The sequence below is a fragment of the Anolis sagrei genome, chromosome 9 (assembly GCF_037176765.1).
Source record: "Anolis sagrei isolate rAnoSag1 chromosome 9, rAnoSag1.mat, whole genome shotgun sequence".
NCBI classification, from domain to species: domain Eukaryota; kingdom Metazoa; phylum Chordata; class Lepidosauria; order Squamata; family Dactyloidae; genus Anolis; species Anolis sagrei.
The window spans coordinates 25894685-25919780 of record NC_090029.1 but is presented as its reverse complement, the minus strand read 5'-3'; the positions used below and the strand labels follow the sequence as shown (position 1 = coordinate 25919780).

General features: G+C 41.3%; 1 protein-coding gene across 1 annotated transcript in view; it reads left to right on the top strand.

Moving 5' to 3' along the window:
• The window catches only part of DUOX2 (dual oxidase 2), a 78019-nt gene that overhangs the window by 17103 nt on the left and 35820 nt on the right, over positions 1 to 25096 (top strand). The window contains exons 5-15 of the mRNA XM_067471389.1: positions 5604 to 5791; positions 6897 to 7098; positions 12615 to 12781; positions 14403 to 14466; positions 15329 to 15425; positions 17174 to 17264; positions 18271 to 18373; positions 19377 to 19528; positions 22482 to 22648; positions 22753 to 22871; positions 24873 to 25010. Of these exons, the coding sequence (XP_067327490.1) occupies positions 5604 to 5791; positions 6897 to 7098; positions 12615 to 12781; positions 14403 to 14466; positions 15329 to 15425; positions 17174 to 17264; positions 18271 to 18373; positions 19377 to 19528; positions 22482 to 22648; positions 22753 to 22871; positions 24873 to 25010 (1488 nt within the window). The remainder of the gene's footprint in view (positions 1 to 5603; positions 5792 to 6896; positions 7099 to 12614; positions 12782 to 14402; positions 14467 to 15328; positions 15426 to 17173; positions 17265 to 18270; positions 18374 to 19376; positions 19529 to 22481; positions 22649 to 22752; positions 22872 to 24872; positions 25011 to 25096) is intronic.

The following is a 25096-nucleotide window of genomic DNA, read 5'->3' as shown; positions in this document are numbered from 1 at the left end:
CTTAGGGTCCTGGTGGGCTGATAGGTTGAGATACGTTCGGATAGATAAGTTGGGCCAGAACCGTTTAGGGCTTTAAAGGCCAACGCCAGCACTTTGAATTGAGCCCGGTAGCAGATCGGCAGCCAGTGGAGCTGGTGCAGCAGAGGAGTTGTATGCTCCCTGCGCCCCGCTCCTGTTAGTATCATGGCTGCCGCCTGTTGGACTAATTGGAGCTTCCGGGCTGTCTTCAAAGGCAACCCCACGTAGAGAGTGTTGCAGTAGTCAGTGCTGGAAGAAGTAAAGACCACCAGCATTGAAGACCACCAGCAGTGATTGGTTGGGGGAGTGGACGCCAAAATACTGTTTGCTTACCATTGAAAATTACCTAGGGCCACCTCTGCACACATATGCATAATATGCATTTACACATACACACAAATATATACACATACACACACACATATACGCAAGCACACATATATACACAAACATATACACACAGAAAACACGTATACACAGACTGGGCCACAGCAACGTGTGGCAGGGGATGGCTAGTAAAATGTACAGTTGTTGGAGTGGGAGAGAATACAATGGGATCCAGAAGGATGCAAGAAACTCAGCGTACATGGCACCCAATGAGTGACTCATTAGACTGGATTCTGTGAGCCTGTTGTAACCACTTACCATCTGATTCCTATTTTTCTGCAATCTTCTACCGTGTTGCAAAGAACACAGTTTCACCAAGTCGTATTATTCAACTTTTTACGCAACTTTATGATGAAAGTTGGTGACAACATGAGTTGTCTTTCTGAAATAGTTCGCAACTGCCTGAGCTTACCTGTGTTTTCTGTTCCCAAATTCTTGTCTTCCTTTAAGTCAATCCTTTTAGTACACAAAGCCAAACCTCCCCCAAGCTAGAATTTTCCTTCCCTAGATATATTGGACTTCAATGCTCATCATCCCACACATGTTGTGGGCCAAAGGATTTGGTGGATGTATTATTGAAGGCTTTCATGGCCAGAATCACTGGGTTGTTGTGAGTTTTCCGGGATGTATAGCCATGTTCCAGAAGCATTCTCTTCTGACGTTTCGCCTGCATCTATGTCAGGCACCCTCAGAAGTTCTGAGGTCTGTTGGAAACTAGGAAAATTGGGTTTATATATCTGTAGAATGTCGAGGGCAGAGAAAGAACGCTTGTCTATTTGAGGTAGGTGTGAATGTTTCAATTGGCCACCTTGATTGCCATTTAATGGCCTATCAGTTTCAAGGTCTGGCTTCTTACTGCCTGAGGGAAAACTTGACTCTTTGAGCAAGCTTTTGAGAATGTAGCAGAGTAGATAACATGAAGCTATGAATGATGAACATGGAATGGCCAGACGATGTTACTGGAAAACGATTTTAACAAGATGATATTGGTGACTACATATTGTAATGGTTTTTATATATGTTTTTATATTGTTATGTTGACTGTTTTTAATCATACTTTTATGAATGCATGGCATCGAACTGTGCCAATCAGTAATCCGCCTTGAGTCGCCGAATGGTTGAGAAAGGTGGGCTATAAATGTCATAAATAAATAAATAAATAAGTTTGTTGGGCGGTGCTTAGCTGGCCCTGATTGTTTTTTGTCCGGAATACCAATGTTTTTGAGTGTTGTTTTTTATTTACTCTTATAATTTTAGAGGTTTTTTTTAAAAAAAAAATACCGATAGCCAGATTCTGTTCATTATCATGGTTTCTTCCATTCTGTTGAAATTGTCCAAGCAGTAAGAAGCCAGACCTTGAAACTGCTAGGCCATTAAATGCTAATCAAGGTGACAATACATTACAATTCATAACAGTATCAAAATTACAGTTCTGAAGTAGATACGAAAATAATGTTACGGAGCCTTATTCTTGATCTGCATCGTCTCCCACAGTGAGGGCATTGGCTTCCAGGCGGAAGGCAGTCTCGATCAGGGTTGGCTTGACACACCTTCCTCTTGGCACTTTTCTCTCTTTCGCCCTCCATTTGTGCCTCTTCAAATTCTGCAGCACTGCTGGTCACAGCTGACCTCCATCTGGAGCCCTCAAGGGCCAGGGCTTCCCAGTTCTCAGTGTCTATGCCAGAGTTTTGAAGGTTGGCTTTGAGCCCATCTTTAAATCTCTTTTCCTGCCCACCAACATTCCGTTTTCCGTTCTTGAGTTTGGAGTAGAACAACTGCTTTGAAAGACGGTGGTCGGGCATCCAGACAACGTGGCCAATCCAGCAGAGTTGATGGCGGAGGACCATCGCTTCAATGCTGGTGGTCTTTACTTCTTCCAGCATGCTGACATTTCCCTGCTTGTCTTCCCAAGAGATTTGCAGGATTTTCCGGAGGCAGCGCTGATGGAATCGTTCCGGGAGTTCCATGTGACGTCTATAGACAGTCCATGTCTCGCAGGCGTAGAGCAGGGTTGGGTGGACAATGGCTTTATAAACAAGCCCCTTGGCCTCCCTACGGATGTCCCAGTCCTCAAACACTCTCTGCTTCATTCAGAAAAAAGTTGCACTCACAGAGCTCAAGCGGTGTTGTATTTCAGTGTCAATGTTGACGCCTGTAGACTGTCCACGTCTCACAGGCGTAGAGCAGGATTGGGAGGACAATAGCTTTATAAACAAGCCCCTTGGCCGCCCTACGGATGTCCTGGTCCTCAAACACTCTCTTCTTCATTCAGAAAAAAGTTGCACTCGCAGAGCTCAGGCGGTGTTGTATTTCAATGTCAATGTTGCCGCCTGTAGACTGTCCACGTCTCGCAGGCGTATAGCAGGGTTGGGAGGACAATAGCTTTATAAACAAGCCCCTTGGCCTCCCTACGGATGTCCTGGTCCTCAAACACTCTCTGCTTCATTCAGAAAAAAGTTGCACTCGCAGAGCTCAGGCGGTGTTGTATTTCAATGTCAATGTTGCCGCCTGTAGACTGTCCACGTCTCGCAGGCGTATAGCAGGGTTGGGAGGACAATAGCTTTATAAACAAGCCCCTTGGCCTCCCTACGGATGTCCTGGTCCTCAAACACTCTCTGCTTCATTCAGAAAAAAGTTGCACTCGCAGAGCTCAGGCGGTGTTGAATTTCAGTGTTGAACTGCATTAAGGGGTTGCAGCATTAGGAAGGTTGAGAACCACGGCTTTACTGGAAAGGACCATGGTGTCTTTTCTCATTCATAAACTTAGATGGTGGGGTTGACTCCCAGGTGATTTACTAACCCCTTGGATTATAGGTTTGGTGCTGCCTCTCAGCAATGGTTGAGAAACCTCCTTGCGGGTTTGGACACTTGACCTCAAAATGATGTGATCCCTTAAACCCATTCCTCCAGGCGTTCATTCATCATGGTCACGGGTATAATTTAAAGCCCTCTGGCATTTCCAGCATGAGCTGGATTGAAGCTTTGGCCATTAACTTAATCCCTTAGGATATGATCAAACAGGCAGAGGATCACTGGGAGGCCATGAATGCTCTTCCGATGTGGTAATGGGAGGGAAAAGGACTAAGCTGAGCCAAGTCTTTCTTATATAATTGCTGTTGATTCACAACGTTGTCCACCTGCAGCAATTAGGAGGCAATCCTTAAGATCTAAATGTTGACATAATATATCCTGGCGAGACCTACTGGCCTAGAACGGCCTGTGCCTGGGTTGGGTTCGGTGACTTAAGACAGATGTAACTTGGATCAACTCTCTTTCTGGGGCCGTTTGTTTTGACATGGAACTCCAAGCATCCCATTTCTGCCAGAATCAGATGATTTAAATCCTCATGTCACAATGCCATTTCACGAGCCAAGATCTTCCATCATGTAGTCCGTCATATACTTCCATCAAGTATATTTACACTCATACATTATGGAGGTTTTTGAGACATGGAAATCTCCATAACTTTTTGGAAAATTTATTTATTTATTTTTATTATGAACTAGCCATCCCCTGCCAGGCGTTGCTGTGGCCCAGTCTGGTGATCTGGAAAATAAAGTAATGAGAAAGTGTTGGTTTCTAATATGTGTAATTTCTTTGTGCTTGTGGGTAAACAGTATTTGATTACATTTTCTTGCCCTGGTGAAGGGAGTTGGACTGGATGGCCTTAAGTATTTTCTTTTGGTCATAGGGGTTCTGTGTGGGAAGTTTGCCCCAATGCTATTGTTCGTGGGGTGAACTATAAATCCCAGTAACTACAACTCTCAAATGTCAAGGTCTATTTCCCTGAAACTCCATCTGCATTCATATTTGGGCATATGCCAAGTTTGGTCCAGATCCATCATTGTTTGAGTCCACAGTGCTCGCTGGATGTAGATGTACTACAACTCCCAAACTCAACGTCAATGCCTACCAAACCCTTCCAGTATTTTCTGTTGGTCATGGGAGTCCTGTGTGCCATGTTTGTTTCAATTCCATCATTGGTGGAGTTCAGACTGATCTTTGATTGTTGGTTAACTATAAATCCCAACAACTACAACTCCCAAATGACAAACTCAAATTTTTGGAGTGATGGTCACTCCTTGGGTTAGTAGGTGTCTTGTGGCCAAATTTGGCGGCAATTCGTCCAGTGGTTTTTGAGTTGTGTTAATCCCACAAACGAACATTACATTTTTATTTATATGGATTTACTATATTTATATACCATCCTTCTCAGCCCACAGGCAACTCGTGGTGGTTTACAAGACCATACAATACAATTTCAATACAATAAAAACAATCTATAAAAATAAAAATGTAATGTTTGAACTCTTGTCTGCTGGAGCTAGGTGTGAATGTTTCAACTAACCACCTTGATTAGCATTTGATGGCCTGGCAGTTTTTTTGGTGTGGCTTGTTAGTGCCAAAAAACTGCCATGCCAACAAATGCTAATCAAGGTGGTCAGTTGAAACATTTACGCTTAGCTCCAGCAGACAAGAGTTCTTTGTCCCTGGTCATTCCACAGATATATAAACCCAATTTTCTTAGTTCCAACAGACCTCACTACCTCTGAGGATGCTTGCCATACATGCAGGCGAAACATCAGGAGAGAATGCCTCTAGAACATTGTCATATAGCCCGAAAAAACCTACAACAACCCAGAGGTGGCATAGTTTCATCACTTGAGAATTGCCACATAGCAGAAACAAATGCATGTGAAATGGCATCATGTGTCTATGTGTGATGAAAGAATAATGATATTATAATAATAACTATTTTTATATCCCGCCACCATCTCCCTGAAGGGACTCAGGGTGGTTTACATGGGGACCAAGCCCAGCATAAACAAGGAATACAAACTAAAACATAACTAAAAACACAATAACATATAAACAATATAATTAAACTGAAAACCAGAAGAATAAAAACATTATAAAAATACATCAAAGATGCATCATATGTGAACCTCCATCCTATAGTGCTGCCTAAAGGTGCATCTACATGGTAGAATCAATGCAGTTTGACACCGCTTTGACTGCCGCAGCTCAAAACTATCAAATCCTGGGGAGGGAGGTATTTTTATACCATCTTGAGTCTTTCCCAAAGAGGGTCGGTGCTTAACTTCAACTTCACAATTCCATATCACTGAGCCACGACAGATACTTTGGTTCTTGACACACCTGATCCACTCCTTTCTGTGACACTGTTTTTCTGGCAGGTTTTCATGTTGTCTCCGAGATCTCAGAGGCCATCAAGCCCGGCTGCCCGGCTGAATTCCTCAATTTGCCCGTCCCCAAAGGAGACCCCGTGTTTGACCCCACAGGCTCAGGAGATATGGTTTTGCCCTTCCAGCGCATGCAGTGGGCTCCAGGCACAGGACGAAGCCCCAACAATCCCCGCGAGCAGGTACAAGCCATTTGGTTTTGTTGTTTGGATGGAGTTGTGCTCCCTTCTCATAGAGTTGTGCAATGTTTCTGCAAGATGTAGGATCAGGAAAGTAGGCCAATTTCATCTCCTGCAAGCAAGACAAGTTGCTCCAAAATGCTCGATGTTCTGCTTAAGATATTTTCAAGAGCATAGAATAATTCCCTCGAAATGGAGAGGATATATGTAAATCCAGGGAACAAACAAAAAAAATCACATTAGGGATGGACAATTCAATGGCTAGCCTAAAATCAATCATAGGGTGTATCTACACAAGGTATGGGCCAACTTAGGCTCTCCACATGTTTTGGACTTCAACTCCCACAATTCTTAACAGGCTTCTGGCTGTTAGGAATACTGAGTGTTGACGTCCAAAAGACCTGGAGGACTGAAGCTTGCCCATGCCTTGTTTAGATGTACCCGTTATCATCATGTTAATACAGTAACTTAGTAAATTTATTATTGTTATTATTATTATATACTGAACCGCGTTGAGTCGCCGGCTAGGCTGAGAAACGGCGGTATACAAGTATAGCAAATAAATAAATAAATCATTTATTATATTATTATTATACATTATTTTATTATATATCATTATATCATAATGTATAATAATAATGATAATATAAAAACAGGTTGCAGGTTCAAATCCGGAGAGAGTGTGGATGAGCTTCCTCTGTCAGCTCCAGCTCCCCATTCAGGGACATGGGAGGAGCCTCCCACAATGATGGCAAAACATCAAAACATCCTGGCGTCCCCTGGGCAACATCCTTGCAGACGGCCAGTTCTCACACAGCAGAAACGACTTGCAGTTTCTCAAGTTGCTCCTGACACAATAATAATAATAATAATAATAATAATAATAATAATAATATAATTTTATTTCTTACACAATTCTTGGCTTGAATTGAACATGCAAGCCAAGAATTCCCATCATGCGGATGCTAATATCTAAGCCATTTGCCATTTTGTGTTAAGTTACTATCTCTCCAATCCTCAGTAATAGAACTGATCTGATCCTACCTGTTCGGAGGTTGTCTACAAATCAACTCACCTGCTCCATTCTGCTCTCTCCATCCGTCAACAGATCAATGGTGTCACAGGTTGGTTGGACGGCAGTGCCATCTACGGCCCATCCCATTCCTGGAGTGATTCTTTGAGGAACTTCTCGCGAGGACAGCTGGCTGTTGGATCTGACCCACTCTTCCCAAAGCAGACCAAGCCAAATAGCTTGATGTGGAAGGCTTTGGATCCGTCCACAGGACAGGGTGGGACTGAACGGATCTTTGGTAAGGAAGGTTCTCTCTCAATTCGTTTTCCTTTGTGCCTTGAACTGTTGACCAAAGTAGGCCGCATTTTTTAAAATCTGTTGTGGAACGAAAATCATGTGTAGTTCACATCTTTACCGGTCTACACACTGTCTTGCCAGAGGAAAGATATGCCACACAGATGATCAGTAAAGAAGGAGTTTATTCTTCGTTATGCAGAGAAACATATATACAATCATGTGAACAGTTTCATTGACTTAAACCATGTCCTTTGAGAGAGGTTCAAATGGTCTTTAGTGTCCATATGAAAGACTTTCTTCCATCAGCCCAGAAGCAAATACTGGGTAAATTGCTGCACAGATAAAGCCTAAATATGTAACTGTTGCCAAAATTCCCACGCTCAGCTAGTCTCTTGGGCATAGCCCAACCAATCAGCTTCGTGTTTTGCATTTTCAGACACAACACACTCACCAACTGATTTTTACATGGTCCAACATTGTCTTCATTATAATTATTGTCTTATTTTCTTTCAATATTTTTGTTGTTGTTGATTCATTCAGTCACTTCCGACTCTTCATGACTTCATGGACCAGCCCACGACAGAGCTCCCTGTCGACGGTTGTCATCCCCAGCTCCTTCAAGGTCAAGCCAGTCACCACCCTCTATCTTGCCCTTGGTCAGCCCCGCTTCCTTTTTCCTTCCATTTTCCCCAGCATCATTGTCTTCTCTAGGTGACCTCATGGACCGGCCCATGCCAGAGCTCCCTGTCAGCCGTCACCTCCCTCGGCTCCTTCAAGGTCAATCCAGTCACTCAAAGGATGTCATCCATCCATCTTGCCCTTGGTCGGCCCCTCTTCCTTTTTCCTTCCATTTTCCCCAGCATCATTGTCTTCTCTAAGCTTTCCTGTCTTCTCATGATGTGGCCAAAGGACTTAATCTTTGCCTCTACTATCCTTCCCTTCAATGAGCAGTCAGGCATTATTTCCTGAAATATGGAGTGGTTGGATCTTCTGGTGCTCCAAGACACTCTCAGAATTTTCCTCCAACACCACAGTTCAAAAATGTCTATCTTCCTTTGCTCAGCCTTTCTAATGGTCCAGCTGTCACATGCATGGGTTACTACAGGGAATACCATTTCTTTAACTATGAAGACCTTTGTTGGCAGTGTGATGTCTCTACGCTTCACTATTGTATCAAGATTGGTCATTGCTGTGCTCCCAAGAAGAAAACATATTCTGATTTCGTGGCTGCAGTCTGCTTCTGTAGTCATCTTTATCGCTAGAAATACAAAATCTGTCTCTGCCTCCACCTTTTCTCCCTCTATTTGCCAGTTATCAATCAGTCTGGTTGCCATCATCTTCATTTTTTTGGATGTTTAACTGTAACCCAACTTTTGCCCTTTCTTCTTTCATCTTGGTTAGAAGGTTTCTCAGCTCCTCCTCACTTTCGGCCATCAAGGTGGTATCATCTGCATATCTAAGGTTGTTAACGTTTCTTCCAGCAATTTTAACTCCAGCCTTGGATTTCTCAAGCCCCACATGTCACATGATGAGTTCTGCATACAAGTTGAATAGGTTGGGGGAGAGTATACAACCCTGCCGTATTTCTTTCCCAATCTTGAACCAGTCTGTTGTTCCGTGGTTTGTTCTTACTGTTGCCACTTGGTCATTGTACACATTCCTCAGGAGACAAACAAGGGGGCTTGGGATCCCCATCCCACCAAGAACATGCCACAATTTATTACAATCCACAGTCAAAGGCTTTAGAATAGTCAATAAAACTTAGAATAGTCAACAATTTGGTAACAATATTAAAAGGCTATGCATCATAAGCTAGGGTGCATCTACACTGTTGAATGAATATCGTTTGATACTACTTATGGAATCTTGGAATGTGTAGTTTGGCAAGGCACCAACACTCTTTGGAAAGTAAGGCTAAAGGTTTCTTCCCCAAAATAACCTCATTCCCACAACTTATTTTAGCAGGAATCAGCAACTGTGTTTTGCTATTGCCTTCCCCTTGTGCTGTTTTTCACAAACTGAAGAAGGCTGTTAAGTTTAATGAGCCCTTCCTGTATTTTCATATGGACGTGACATGCCATCATATTCTCTGCTATTGCTTCTGGTAAATCCAAACATTTTATTGTTTTATATATGTTTATGGTGCCTCGTCGGTTTTATTTGCCGATCAGAAGGGGCTGTTTAGTCCTGGACATTCTCCATATGGCAGTCGTTCAACACTAATTTAGAGATGCAAACAAAATCTCAAAATCAAAAAAAAACTACCATCTGGTGCAGTCTTATTCTTGGGACAATATTGCCTCAATTTGCTGGTGGAAAACAAGAAAATGATACAGACTTGAATATCTCTCATCCAAAATGCTTTTGGGCCTTGGGATTATTATTATTATTATTATTATTATTATTATTATTATTATTATTAGAAACATCACAAGATGAGTCCACAGCAGACACTCTGCTGGCTGTTGTATTGGATCACACGTCGGACACTTCTCAAGCGTTATTATTATTATTATTATTATTAGAAACACAACAAAATGAGTCCACTGTAGACACTCTGCTGGCTGTGAATCATCTGGACCACAGAGTTGTGTCTTTGTTTGTGGTCCGTCTGTGCGATTTTCTTGCAACAGCTGAGAAGATTATTTGTTTATTTATTTATTTATTTATTTATTTGAAACATAACAAGATGAGTCCACAGCAGACGCTCTGCTGGCTATTGAATTGGATCACACGTCGGACACTTCCCAAGTGTCTAGGACTGTGTGATATTTCCGCAAATAATATGTGCAGATCCCAGTGAGGTGGCCTTCTGCAGCTGGCAGATGGTAATTTTGTCATTGCAGATTGTGTTTAAGTGCAGGCCAAGGTCATTAGGCACTGCACCCAGTGTGCCGATCACCACTGGGACCACCTTTACTGGCTTGTGCCAGAGTCTTTGCAGTTTGATCTTTAAATCCTCACATCGTGTCAGCTTTTCCAGTTGTTTCTCTGCAATCCTACTGTCACCTGGGATTGCGACATCGACGATCCATATTATTATTATTATTATTATTATTATTATTATTATTGGATTTCAGATATCTAGCAGATGGGACCCAAGTCTAAACAAACAACTAATTGATGTTTCATATATACTTTATGCACATAGTGTTAAGGAAAACTACCCTAAACTATAGCAGAGCATCCAAAAATTAAACAGGATACTTAAAGTTGAGCATTCTGCTCATTAGCAAGCAGAGCGGGGCGTACTATTGGTTGTGGCTGTAAGAATGAAGAGCATCGGCAGGCAAAGATGCAGAGTCCAATCTTAAGAAGCTTTATTTACAATAATAAGAAATAACTGCATTTCTTAATAAACAAGAACTGGGTCTGAGCTACTCTAACACTCATCTCTTCTAAAGTTTCAAGAGAGGGAAAGAGCAGGCCAGACCCTGTTTTTATGCAGCCTGCCAACGCACAGTTCCAAAACTTCCATAGCGCCAAACCTTCAAATGCATCCTTTCCCTAAGCACAATGCCTTCCAACAGAGCAGAGCAAGGCGGGTGAACCAGACTCCTCAGGTCTGTCAGAATTTGAGCATTATTAGATTGAGTCTTTTACAGGAATATTCTGCTGATGTAGTCCCAAAGTTGTAAATTAATGATAGACATCTTCCATCCTGGCTCCTTCTCCTTTTCCTGGCCAGATGTTGATTCTTCTTGATTGGTGTTGATCTTATGTTGACTTCCTTCTTAACAAGAAATGTTGTAAACATTTCTCTTAACTTGAAAGAACCGGTCCCAGTTCTTATCAGAGTTTACTTTTCAGTTCTTCTGAGCAACTTTTAATTATAGTCCAGCAAGCAGGTATTTAGTCATTGCAGGCCTTAATATTATATTGGTGTCTCCAAAATTATTAACTCCATCCATACATCCTTCCATTCTTACATTCATTCCCACACATATATTAAATTCACATTTATCAAATCTGCACATTGAATTTCTTATTACATGTGTACATTGAAAACAGAGGTGCTACTATCTCAGTCTCCCATGTGGACAATTTTTGGATTTTGGAGTGTTTTGTATTTCGGAATTCCACATAAGACTTGCTCAGCCCTCTAATGATTTATTAACGCTACCAAATGATAGTGGTATTGTTCCACTATAAGTACCAGGGATCTGACCCATTGAGTCCTGGGATTAGTTATCTGGCGATTCACCAGAACTCTGTCATTGAGCATTCCCTTCATTGTCAATTGAAGGATTCCATAAGAGAGAAGCATGGCAGCGGGATAATTGTGCTGTAACTCTGTAGTATGAACGCATCTTCTAGCAACACGAATTACAAAGACTTCTTTGGCACTCATGGATCCTTGGTATCTAATGTTATAATGTAATACATGATAATAATATCATAATGTAATACAATGCTAAGCTATATAAATAAAAATGTAATGTTCGTTTGTGGGATTAACGTACTAAAAAACCACTGGATGAAATGACATGAAATTTGGACACAACACCCCTAACAGACCAATGAGTGACCATCACTCATAACCCCCCCCCCAAAAAAAAACAACAATGGAAAGGACTTAAATCCCCCAAAAAGCAAAATGATGATACAGAAAAAAGGAAGGAAGAGAGAGAGAAGGAAGGGAAGAAAAAAAGAAAGAAAGAAAGAAAGAAAGAAAGAAAGAAAGAGGAAGGGAAAGAAGGAAGGAAGGAAGCATGGAAGCAAAGAGCGAAGGAAGAAAAGAAAGAGGTAGAGAAGGAAGAAAGGAGAGAAAGAGGAAAAGAAAGAGGAGGGAAGGAAAGAAAGGGGTAGAGAAGGACAAAGGAAAGAAGGGAAGAAAAAAAGGAAGGAAAGAGGGAGTGAAGGAAGAAGAGAAAGAGAGAAAGAGGTAGGGAAGGAAAGAAGGAAAGACAGAATGAAAGATGGAAGCAAAAAGCAAAGGAAGGAAGGAAAGAGGTAGAGAAGGAAGGAAGGAGAGAAGGAAAGAAAAAAAGGGAAGGAAGGAAGGAAAGGGAGTGAAGGAAGGAGGGAAAGAAGGAGAGAAAGAGGGAGGGAAGGTTGGCCACAACAAGGTAAAGCTAGTAATAATAATACGAAATAATAATTAGATATTTTATATTACAAGTAATATTACTAATAATACTACAGTATAGTAGTATTGTACAATATATAAAATTAATATTGTGCTATGCTAATAATATATTGTGTGTGTGTGTGTGTGTGTATATATATATATATATATATATATAAAACTTGTGAGCCGCTCTGAGTCCTCTTTGGGGTGAGAAGGGCGGCATATAAATGTCGTAAATCAATCAATCAGTCTATAGATGCTCACGTCCCATTGTATACAGCATGGCAATCCTTACCTAAAATAGCAAAAACAATGTTCATTTTTGGAATGCATTATTGGAAATGTTTTCAAACATAGATGGCTGACTATATCTGATGGTAGGAAATTATCTCCATTTCTTGACCTCTTATCATTTTCTTGGGTTCTTCTCCCCGCTTCCACCACAGACTTTGGAAATGCTAAAGGAAACGAAAACCCATTCCTCCAAGTGATTGGCATTGTTTGGTTCCGCTACCACAACCACTGGGCGGAAATACTTGCCAAAAAGAACCCCAAATGGTCCGACGAAGACGTCTTCCAACATGCCCGCAAAAGGGTCATTGCCACTTATCAGGTGAGTGAGGCATCAGGAAAAGAGAAAAAAATATTTTTGTAATTGTTCTGAAATAATTAGTGTCTGAGCTGGTTTTTTATTCTCCAAACCATTAATAAAGAACGAACCACCATTTAGGGTATGTGTATTGCATAGAAAAGACCTAGTGATGGGGAGATATTGGAAAAAATAGATATTTATTTATACGTAAATTGTATGTACTTTACAAACATTGAAATGTATAGAAAAATCAGGTTCTCTCTCTGTATTAGAAAAAATACTGAAGGAGATCTGTGTCCAAGGCATGGGCAGGAGGGGGATGAACATTCCAGGAAAGGGGGAGATAAGCCTGTCCTAGTAGCAACAGAGATAAGTAAAAACTAAGAAGCCAATCCCCCCTCCCTCTTGACAAGTCAAAGTAGGCCCCTTGATTGATGAATGTAAGCTGTAAGCTGTATGCTGCTCTTTAGAAAGAAATACTTTTGTATGTTGGAAGATAGAATTCAATATTTGTGTGATGTTAAAGTGATGCAGAGAATGATGTCAATGTATGTAGAAGCATGTTTCTTTGTTTGCCTGCATTTGAAGTGGGCAATCGACGCTTTTATTGGGCACTGGTTGCTTTTGGACACAGCTCCACTCCAGGGTCCCAGCTGGAAATAAAGCCATACTTTTCTATCTCCGGAAAGGATCTCTCTTGATATTATCTCTCCTATCATGCTGCAACACTAGTACTGTTAGAGTTTCAAAACAACAAGAAGTGACAACCAATATTCATGTATGGTTGAAGGCTTTCATGACCAGAATCACTGGGTTGCTGTGAGTTTTTTGGGCTGTATAATAATAATAACAAGAACAACAACAACAACACTTTATTTATATTCTTCCCTATCTCCCCAAGGGGACTCAGAATGGATTTTCATATACAGACACAGGCAAACATTCAATGCCCTGAAACAATAAAATACAAATGAAACACAAATACACAGACAAAGGCAAAGGCTTCCCCTTTCTTCTCCGACTCTGAGAGTGGTGCTCATCTCCATTTCCAAGCCAAGGAGCCCGCATTCTCCATAGGCACCTCCTAGGTCGTGTGGCTGGCATGACTACTTGGAGAACCGTTGACCTTCCTGATGAGGCAGTGCCTATTGATCTACTCACATTTGCATGCTTTTGAACTACTAGGTTGGCAGGAGCTGGGGCTAACAGCGGGAGCTCACTCCATCTCGTGGATTCGAACTGCCAACCGTCAGATTAGCAAGTTCAGCGGCCCCACAGTTTAACCTGTTGTGCCACCGCGGCCCCACAGAACATGTATGGTCATGTTCCAGCAGCATTCTCTCCTAACGTTTTGCCTGTATCTATGACTGGCATTTTCAGATGTTCTGTTGGCAACAAAGTGAGCAGAAACAGGAGAACTGCAATCAACAAGCAATCAGGGGCCAGTCAACACTTCCCAAACAGAGGATGCCTCCAGGCAACAAAGGCCAGGCTACCTCTATACCAATACTCTCACTTAGCAAGCTTCATAGCTACTTTAATGCTAATTCTAATAAGACAACCATATAATATGACTTCGCTTAGCATAGGACAGCTTCTCATGTCTCTGTATGTCTTATCCGCATTTTTTCCTCTTTCCTAGAACATTGTGCTGTACGAATGGTTGCCAGCATTCCTGGGGAAGGAAAACATTGCACCTTATGGAGGTGAGGAGCAGGATTTGTGCAATCGATGTAGCACAGGCATGGGCAAACTTGGGCCCTCCGGGTATTTTATTTATTTATTTACAACATTTATATGCCGCCCTTCTCACCCCGAAGGGTACTCAGAGAGGCTTACAAGATATATATACATACAACATATTATATTATTAGCATAGTACAATATTAGTATTAAATAATACTATATTGCATTATACCATTATATTGTAATATTATTAGTAATATTACAAGTAATATAAATATATAATTATAATATCATATTATTATTAGTAGAATTATATTACATTACATTATAATATTATAAATATTATATGTATGTACATTATATTATATTATATTATATTATATTATATTATATTATTAGAATAGCACAGGAGACAAGGTGGAACTGTCCCCTTTTGGACTTCAACTCCCACCATTCCCAACAGCCTCAAGTCCCTTCCTTTTCCCCCTCAGCCACTTAAGCTCCCTGATTGAGCGGTGATGGCATGATCGTCAGCATAGATGAAACTGTCTGTCGCTTCTGGCAGCTGCTGAGAGGGGAAAGGAAAGGGCCTGAGGATGTTAGGAATGGTGGGAGTTGGAGTCCAAAACACCTGGAAGGCCCAAGTTGATCTATTTCTTTCTTGGAGAGAATTTCATCTGTGCTGACGATCGTGCCATCACTGCTCAAACAGGGAGTTCAAGCAACAGAGGGGGAAAAGGAAAGGGCCTGAGGCTGTTAGGAATGGTGGGAGTTGGAGTTCAAAACACCTGGAGGGCCAAAGTTGGCCCAGGCCTGATGTAGAAGGATGCTTTGGGGAAGAAAGCTAGAAATGTGTCATGTTCCTTCCTCTCTGTGTTACAGATTACAACCAGCACGTGGATTCCAGGATCTCTCCTGAATTTCTGGTGGCTTCCTCTCTCTCCTTGGGCACAATGGTCCCATCTGGGGTCTACATGAGGTAGGAAGGAATGGGCTTGGATTCCAACATTTGTTGGTTCAGCCATCAGATGAGTTCTAAACCCTAACTGCGAAACAGCGAGTCCATGGAAAGTGCATCGCAAAACAGCGAGGAAACACTGTGTAACTCCTCAGTCAGATGGAACTGAGAGCCAAGAGGCTTCTTTAAGAACAAGTTGCAGTCAGAATATTAATGGAAAGGAGTGTTTATAATATATAATGCTGAGAAAGAATTACATTTAAGAGAGAAGAAAGTTACCTGACCAAGTTGATATTGGTTATACTGTTCTGAGAGTTATATAGTAACAGTTTCATGTATTCACAAGAGTATAAGACAATTGTAACAACATTCAAGTGGAACTGAAGGAAAGTACTGTGTAACAAATATGCTTTATGTGCAGAAGAATACATAAATGAGCATTTATTTATTTCATGCTGAGTTTCTGAGAGGTTTATTCTTCTTTCTCCTCTTTACCAGCAACATTGCCTTGGTACCTACGTACACATATAATATTAATTCGTGGTAGCGGTAGGATAACAAAATAAAGGTCCCTTCTGCCTGAAAATTTCTATCTTTATTTCCTAACTGACTATATATATATATATTCCCACAGTGGGGTTTAAATAAATAAAGTTTATTATTTTATTATAAACAAGCCAGTACCTGCTGCATACCAGTACTGCCATCTGTTGAGGAGTTATGAAGGTGGAGGCATTACTTTCCATTCAACCCTCGTATATTCGTTACAATAGTTACGCATAATTACAATAATTGAGGAAATTTCAGGGGATCCTTTCTCCCTCATTTTTAAAGCTATTGGAGTGAAACTTGCCACAATGGTAAAATGCACTGACCACTGTTAGCCCACCAAATTTCAGAACATTTCACTTATCCACTGAATTTTGGGGAATTTTCAAAATTTTTATGAATAACGTGTTTTTTTTAAATAAATCTACAAGAGCTATCTCCTTGAATTTTATATACAATGCACAAAATCACCATGGCATCAATCCCCAGAAGTTTCAGAAAGATTCACACATCTACAGAGTTTTGGGGATTTTAAAAAGTTTAGACGAAAACAATTTATCTCCCCAAAACACGACAATAGGAATCCCCTTGAATGCCTGTCTGTCATTATGACACACAACCACAAAACTTCAACCTTGCACAGTTTTATACTGTTACTCCCTTACTTTAATCCTCTTTGCAAACTCAATACTAGTTGTCCCCTGCCACGCGTTGCTGTGGCCCAGTCTGTGTATATGTGCTTTGTGTGTGTGTTGTATGTGTATATATGTGGCTTTGCACATGCGTTGTTTTTTTGGCTTCTTAAGTCCCTACGACTGTGTTTTTCAGTGTTTTTATGAGTGGTCACTCGTTAGCCTGATAAGTGTATTATGTTCAAATTTTGTGTCCATTAGTCCAGTGGTTTTTGAGTTATGTTAATCCCACAAACGAACATTACATTTTTATTTATATAGATGGAGAGTCCCATTTCCCAAAAGGTTATGGCATCATTTTTCCAAAATTTGAAAATACAGTTTAATTTGTATTGAGAGCTTTTTAATTGGGTTATTCAAAGCACTGGACACTACTTTGGATGCTGCGTTAGCAAAGGGTCAGCGTTAGACATAAATAAATAGTTCCAAAATCATGTGCTTTATACCTAAGGAGGTTAGGCATCATCCTCATCCCACGTAAGTGTTCTTCTCAATTCACTTTTTTTCTCCCTTCCTCCTTTTCTTTAGGGACACGAACTGCAATCCCCGAAATGTGCTTAATCCCGAGGGAAACCATTCTGCAGCACTCCGCCTCTGCAACCACTACTGGAGCCGAGGAGTAAGAGCTTTGCTTCTTGTGGGTTATCTAAGAACAGGAATCCCCAGTGGCGCAATGGGTTAAACCCTTGTGCTGGCAGGACTGCTGACCAACACGTCAGCGGTTCGAATCCGGAGAGAGTGGGTTGAGCTCCCTCTGTCAGCTCCAGCTTCTCATGTGGGGACATGAGAGAAACCTGCCACAAGGATGGTAAAACATCAAAACATCAGGGCAATGCCCCCTGGGCAACGTCCTAGCAGATAGCCAATTATCTCACACCAGAAGTGACTTGCAGTTTCTCAAGTCCCTCCCAACATGAGAACAACAAAGTATAGATTGCTAACTAAAGACACATTATATGAATATACACTGCCATATAATCCAGTCCAAAGCAGATAATCTGGATTTTATCTGGCAGTGTAGAAAGGGTCTCAGGCTGGATCTACACTGCCATATAATCCAGTTTAGGATTTTATATTGCAGTATAGATGGGACCTTAGTTTGCAGCAGCTGAAATAAGTTAAGGATAAGATGGGAAAATAAAAGAAAAAACTGGGAACATTTTAGAAGTAGTTTGAAAAGTTAGATGGCAGAGGATTAATTGCCAAATCAAGACTGTTGAAGGTTGAGAATTTCTAAGAAACTGCCTTTGGCCTTATTTATACTAATTCTAAGGCGTCCCTAGTTGTGCAGTGGGTTAAACCACTGAGCTGCTGAAGTTGCTGACCGAAAGGTCGGCAGTTCGAACCCGAGGAGCAGGGTGAGCTCCTGCTGTTAGCCCTAGCTTCTGCCAACCCAACAGTTTGAAAACATGCAAATGTGAGTAGATCAATAGGTACCGCTCTGGCGGGAAGGTAGCGGCACTCCATGTGGTCATGCTCCATGTGGTCTATGGACAACACCGGCTCTTCAGCTTAGAAATGGAGATGTGCACCAACCCCCAGAGTCAGACATGACTGGACTTAATGTCAGGGGAACCTTTATCTTTTTATACTAATTCTATGGGACTTTTTTCTGTCCTGGTCAGAATGTCAATCTCCAGATATCTAAGGATGTGGACGATTTGCTGCTGGGGATGAGCTCTCAGATCGCTGAGCAAGAGGACAACCTTGTGGTTGAAGATCTCCGAGGTAGGCCTTCTAGTCCTCTTCCTTCAAACTCCACCTCTTCTAATGACCAAGACTCTGCTCTCCCTGGAAGTTCTCCTTTTTTGCTTTGCCATTGACCCCAAATATTTGTTTCTCCTTCTACTTTTCCTTTTCCTTCTCTTTCTATTTCTCCTACTCTTTCTTCTTCTCTCTCTCCTTCTCTTTCTATTTCTCCTTCTCCAACTATTTCTTCTTCTATTTCTTTTTTCCTTCATCAATTTCTCCATCTATTTTCTCCTATTTCTCCAATTTTTTCTCCTCCTTTTTATTTTTTCTTCCATTTCTTCTTCTCCTTCCTCTTCTATTTCTCTTCCTTCTTCTATTTTTCTTTATCCTTCTATTTCTCCTTTTTCTTCTTCTATTTATCCATCGATTTCTCCTATTTCTACGTCTATTTCACCTCCTTTTCCTATTTCTCCTTCTGTTTCTCCTTCTCCTTCTATTTCTTTTCCTTCTATTTCTCCTTCCCCTTCCCCTTCTATTTCTCCTATTTTTCCTTTTTTCTCCTTTTTCTCCTCCTATTTCTCCTCCTTCTCCTTCTTCTCCATCTCCATCTTCTCCTTCTCCTTCTTCTACATCTCCATTTCCATCTTCTCCTTCTCCTCCATCTCCTTCTCCTTCTTCTCCATCTCCATCTCCATCTTCTCCTTTTCCTTCTCCTTCTTCTCCATCTCCATCTTCTCCTTCTTCTCCATCTCCATCTTCTCCATCTCCTTCTTCTCCATCTCCATCTTCTCCTTCTTCTTCTCCATCTCCTTCTCCTTCTTCTCCATCTCCATCTCCTTCTCCTTCTTCTCCATCTCCACCTCCATCTTCTCCTTTTCCTTCTCCTTCTTCTCCATCTCCATCTCCATCTTCTCCTTCTCCTCCTTCTCCATCTCCATCTCCATCTTCTCCTTCTTCTCCACCTCCATCTTCTCCTTTTCCTTCTACTTCTTCTCCATCTCCATCTTCTCCTTCTCCTTCTCCTTCTTCTCCTTCCCAGATTACTGGTATGGGACGGTGAAGTACTCCCGCATGGACTTTGTGGCCAGCTGGATTCAGCGAGGACGTGATCTTGGGTTATCCACTTACAATAAATACAGAGAGTTCTTCAAACTCCCCCCTGCAAAGGAGATCCCTCGGGAGAATGAAACGGTATTGCACATCACCCCAACTGTCTTTGGCAGGCACAGTCCCAGTTAACCCTATATATATATTGCCCCACTTTTCAATTGCTTTTAAAATGCCCCACTTTCCCTTTCGTCCTTAGTTTATCTCAGTTGCTGTGGAGTTCAAAATGCATATAAACTGTGTTAATTCTACCATGATTGTAGAGGCATTCATAAAGTAACATTGCCACTCCCAGAATCTGAAACATGGAGCATTGTTTGCATTGGTTTGGAAAGTGGGCACACCTGCACTGCAGAATTAATGCAGTTTGACACCACTTTAATTGAAATAGCTCATGGGATCAAGGGAGTTTTAGTTTTACAAGGTCTTTAACCTCCTCTGCCAAAGAGTTTTGTCCCATCACCCCCCAAACTACAACTCCCATGATTCCAGATACGTGGCAGTTGAAGGAATGTCAAACCACATCAGTCCCACAGTGTGGGAAATGTGTGGTTTTCTCAAAGGCAGATGAGACTTGATGGTTTATTGGGCCCTCCATGTTCGATGAGAGATTACTTTTTTATTGGCAGCTGATAGGAAGCAAAAGGATGTGCATGCGTGTTCCTTTCACCTTGTTAGTTTGTTTGCATTCCATAGATAAATCTCTGGCCCAACCCAACAATCTGGTTGTGTAGGCAATGTTGACATTTTGGAAATTTACAAAAAAAACCAAAGGGGAAACTTTAAAAAAAAATAAACATTGAAATAAACTTTTCCAGCACCTATAATTATTATATATATTTCAAAATAAGTGGGAAAGACCCTAGCTCAGATTTCTGGATTTCTCATTCATGAGATTGCTTATCTCAGATTTCCAAATTTGAACTTACCTCTGGAACTAAGAAAGTGATGCAATGGCCTTCAAGGCATTTGGGAGGAGGAAAAAGCCCATGGTGATGTCTTCATCCTGGATGGGAAACTATCACCTTTCCGGTGTCTTTAGTTTGCCTTAGGAGTTACGGGATGTTTATTTAATATGGCAAGAGTCCACAAGAGGTCTCGGCCCCATCTACCCTGCCAAATAAAATCCATATTATCTGCTTTGAACTGGATTATATGGCAGTGTAGACATATGATCTGTGTTATATGCCTTTCACACAACCATATAACACAGAATAATATTATATTATATTATAGTATAAATATAAAATTAATATATTATTATATTAATTATATAATCATAATATAATATAATATAATATAATATAATATAATATAATATAATATAATAATACTAGCTATTCCCTGCCACACGTTGCTGTGGCCCGGTCTGTGTATATGTGTTTTGTTTGTGTATATGTGTATATATGTGTGTTTGCATATATATATGTGGTTTTGTGCATGTCTTACAATTTATTTTTTTTATTTTTTGGCTTTATAAGTCTCTTCTGCTGTGTTTATTTATTTATTTATTTAGACTTTTATATCCCATCCTTTCTCAACCTCCGCAGAGGGACTCAGGATGGCTAACAAAGCGGCACTCCATGGTGCCCACATCAAAACATAAATATACAATTAACAGTAATGTAATAATAACAATATAAAACAGTATAAACAGTATAAAAACACTATAAAAACAGACAACAAATACAATTTAAATCATTATCCAAGGGCAGTCCATCAGTTCTAAATAAGTTAACACGTCAGTAGGTCAGCCTATTCTCCAAAGGCCTGATTCCATAGTCAGGATTTTACTTGTTTCTGGAAGGTCAAGAGGGATGCAGCTGATCTAATTTCACTCGGGAGGGGGTTCCACAACCAGGGGGCTACCACAGAAAAGGCCCTGTCCCTTGTCCCCGCCAAACACGATTGTGACAATGGGGGGACAATGAGCAGGGTCTCCTCAGATGATCTTAGGGCCCTAGGTGGATCGTAGCGGGAGATACGTTCATTTTTCAGTGTTTTTCAGTGTTTTTATGAGTGATGGTCCCTCGTTGGCCTGATAGGTGTCTTGTAGCCAAATTTGTTGTCAATTCGTCCAGTGGTTTTTGAGTTATGTTAATCCCACAAAAGAACATTACATTTTTATTTATATAGATTAATATATTATTATTATTATTATTATTATTAAGGTGGATAATCCACAATATCTGCTTTGAAACGAAATATCTGAGTCCACACTGCCGTATAATCCAGTTCAATGTGGATTTTATACAGTTTATGGTCAGCAAGTTCAGAAGCTCAGAGGTTTAACCTGCTGCACCACCACAGGCGTATAGGCGTGATCTACACTGCCCTTTATCCCAGGATCATGTGGCTGGCATGACTGCATGGAGCAGTACCTATTGATCTACTCACACTTGCATGTTTTCGAACTGCTACATTCGAAAAGCTGGGCCAGACAGTGGAAGCTCACCCTGCTCCCCGGATTTGAACTGCTGACCTTATAGTGGCAAGTTCAGCAGCTCAGCGATTTAACCCGCTGTGCCACCAGGGGCATATAGGTTTGATCTACACTGACCTTTATCCCAGGATCTGATCTGCTTTGAAGTATGTTATATGAGTCTACACTGGCAGACAATCTGGGATAAGAATATAATCTGGGATCAGATCTAGGGCAGTGTAGATCAAGCCTATATGCCCCTGGTGGCGCAGCGGGTTAAACCGCTGAGCTGCTGAACTTGCTGACCATAAAGTCAGCAGTTCAAATCCGGGGAGCAGGATGAGCTTCCGCTGTCAGGCCCAACTTTTCAAACGTAGCAGTTCGAAAACATGCAAATATGAGTAGGTCAATAGGTACTGCTCCATGCAATCATGCCAGCTACATGACCTTGGGGGCATCTGTGGACAACACTGGAGATCGCACCACCCCTTAGTGACAGACACACCACTCACATTCCCATCCTGGAGGAATATATAGAACAACCTTGGAAGTCACACCATTAATCCCATCCCTTTGGGACAGATGGCTGAACCTAAACTTATGGTTTGTGTCTAGCTTTTTGAGGAGGTAGCAGCCATGTATGATGGCAACCTGGACCACCTGGAACTATCTATTGGAGGCCTCTTGGAAACGAATGGAACCCTTTTCCACGCAATCATCGAGGACCAGTTTCTCCGCTTACGGGATGGTGACCGTTTCTGGTTTGAGAACATCAAGAACGGGTAGGAAGGACCAACCGTCTCTTTGAGTCTTAGCATCCTAAGTAGGTTCAGGCCAGGTTAGGACTTTACTGAGCTTTTGTTTTGTTTTGTTGACATCACTTTAGATTATTCTCTGCTGACGAGGTTAAAGAAATTAAAGCGACTACGTTCGCCAACGTCCTTGCTGATGTCACCTATGCGAATTTGAGTAATCTTCAAGCAAATGTGTTTCAAAAGGGGGCTGGTGAGTGTCGATGTCCTTGACTCCTGATCTCTGAGATGCCCATGCAGAGAGACATGCCATTCGCACTGTTTTTTCTCATCACCTGTAAGGTTTGCCGCCTGAGCATTTTTATGACATTCCTTCCTTCCAACTTGGTACACACAGACCTTTATTGACTCTGCGGAGCGGTTTTATTATGTTTGTATCGCAATGCTAACATCTCTCCAATCCACTGTTGCGGCAAAGTGTAATTTCCAGAATTACGACACACTCACCTCTATAACTGTAAATTGCACGAGGCATTATTTGAGGAACGCACAAATACAAGCAAACTCCATCTCTAGTCACCAAAATACCTGGCACAGTTTGGGGCATTTTGCCCTCGAGGAGCAGAATTCAAATCAAGTTGCTGGCAAAAGTTGGGTACATATTGTTACGGTTAGACGATGTGTGCAAACCAGCAGAAGATTAATTCTTTATATAGTCAAAAAAGAGTAAGTCAAGTAGAAGAAATGCAAAACTTAAATGCAACAGAGTACATGGAGAAAACAGCAACTTCAACACAATCTTTCTAGTAAAGATTAGTTCTTTATATATTCAAAAAAGAGCAAGACTAGTAGAAGAAATGCAAAACTTAAATTTTACTCTTGTGCAGCAGAGTACATGGAAAAAACAGCAACTTCAACACAATCTTTCTAGTAATAATACAGTCACAGTTCCTCTGGAGCAATGTTTCTCACTCTGGGGAGTGGGGCCCCGGGAAGTTCGCAAGGAGGGGTCAGAGGGGTCGCCAGAGACCATCAGAAAACACAGTATTTTCTGTTAGTCATGGAGGTTCTCTTAGGGAAGTTTGGCCAAATTCTGTCATTGATGGAGCTCAGAATGCTCTTTGATTGTAGGTGACTTATAAATCCCAGCAACTACAACTCCCAAATGTCAAGTCTACTTTCCCCAAACTCCACCAGTGTTCACATTTGGGCCTACTGAGGATTTGTGCCAAGTTTGGTCCTGATGGTTCATTGTTTGAGTCCACGGTGCTCTTTGGATGTAGGTGAACTACAACTCCAAAACTCAAGCCCAATGCCCACCAAACCCTTCCAATATTTTCTGTTGGTCATGGGAGTTTTGTGTGCCAAGTTTGATTCGATTCCATCATTGGTGGAGTTCAGAATACTCTTTGATTGCAGGTGAACTATAAATCCCAGAAACTAGAGCTCCCAAATGTCAAGTCTATTTTCCCCAAACTCCACCAGTGTTCACATTTGGACATATCATGGATGTGTGCCTAGTTTGGTCCAGATGCGTCATTGTTTGAGTCCACAGTGCTCTCTGGATATAGGTGAACTACAACTCCAAAACTCAAGGCCAATGCCCGCCAAACCCTTCCAGTATTTTCTGTTGGTAATTGGAGTTCTCTTTACTTATTTATTTTCATTCACTGGACCAAATTTGACCCAAATATCTGATACGCCCAAATTTGAATACTGGTGGAGTTGGGAGATGATTTATTTTGTCATTTGGGAGTTGTAGTTGCTGGGATTTATAGTTCACCTACAATCAAAGAGCATTCTGAACTCCACAAATGATGGAATCGAACCAAACTTGGCACACAGAACTCCCAAAACTGACAAAAAAAACTGGGTTTGGTGGGCATTGACCTTGAGTTGTAGAGTTGTAGTTCACCTACATCCAGAGAGCACTGTGGACTCAAACAATGATGGATCAGGATCAAACTTGGCATGGATACTCAATATGCCCAAATCTGAACACTGATGGAGTTTGAGGAAAATAGACCTTGACGTTTTAGAGTTGCATTTACTGGGATTTATAGTTCACCCACAATCAAAGAACATTTTGAACCTCACCAATGCTAGAACTGGGCCTCTCTAAGTGCTAACAGTGCTAAAAACAATACAACGTACCATTTTAAAACCTACAACAAACAAATGTTAAAGTAGAATTAAACATGAAGCTAATCTAAATAAATATTAAAACATATACTGCCTTATCTTATGTTTTCAGATGCTTGGTGTCATCTTCCCTGGCCAGTGAATCGACAGCAGCTGCCCCGTTGTGTGCATCTAACCATCCTGGATTATTTCAAAGGGAGTGGCGCCGGATTTGGGATCCTCATCACTGCCTTATGCTGCTTGCCTCTAGGTTTGTTTGGGTCCAAGTCTGAATGGTTCCTTCATATCCTAAGGAAATGCTGGGCTGGCTTTGTGTCCTATGGCTGGGCTTTCCTA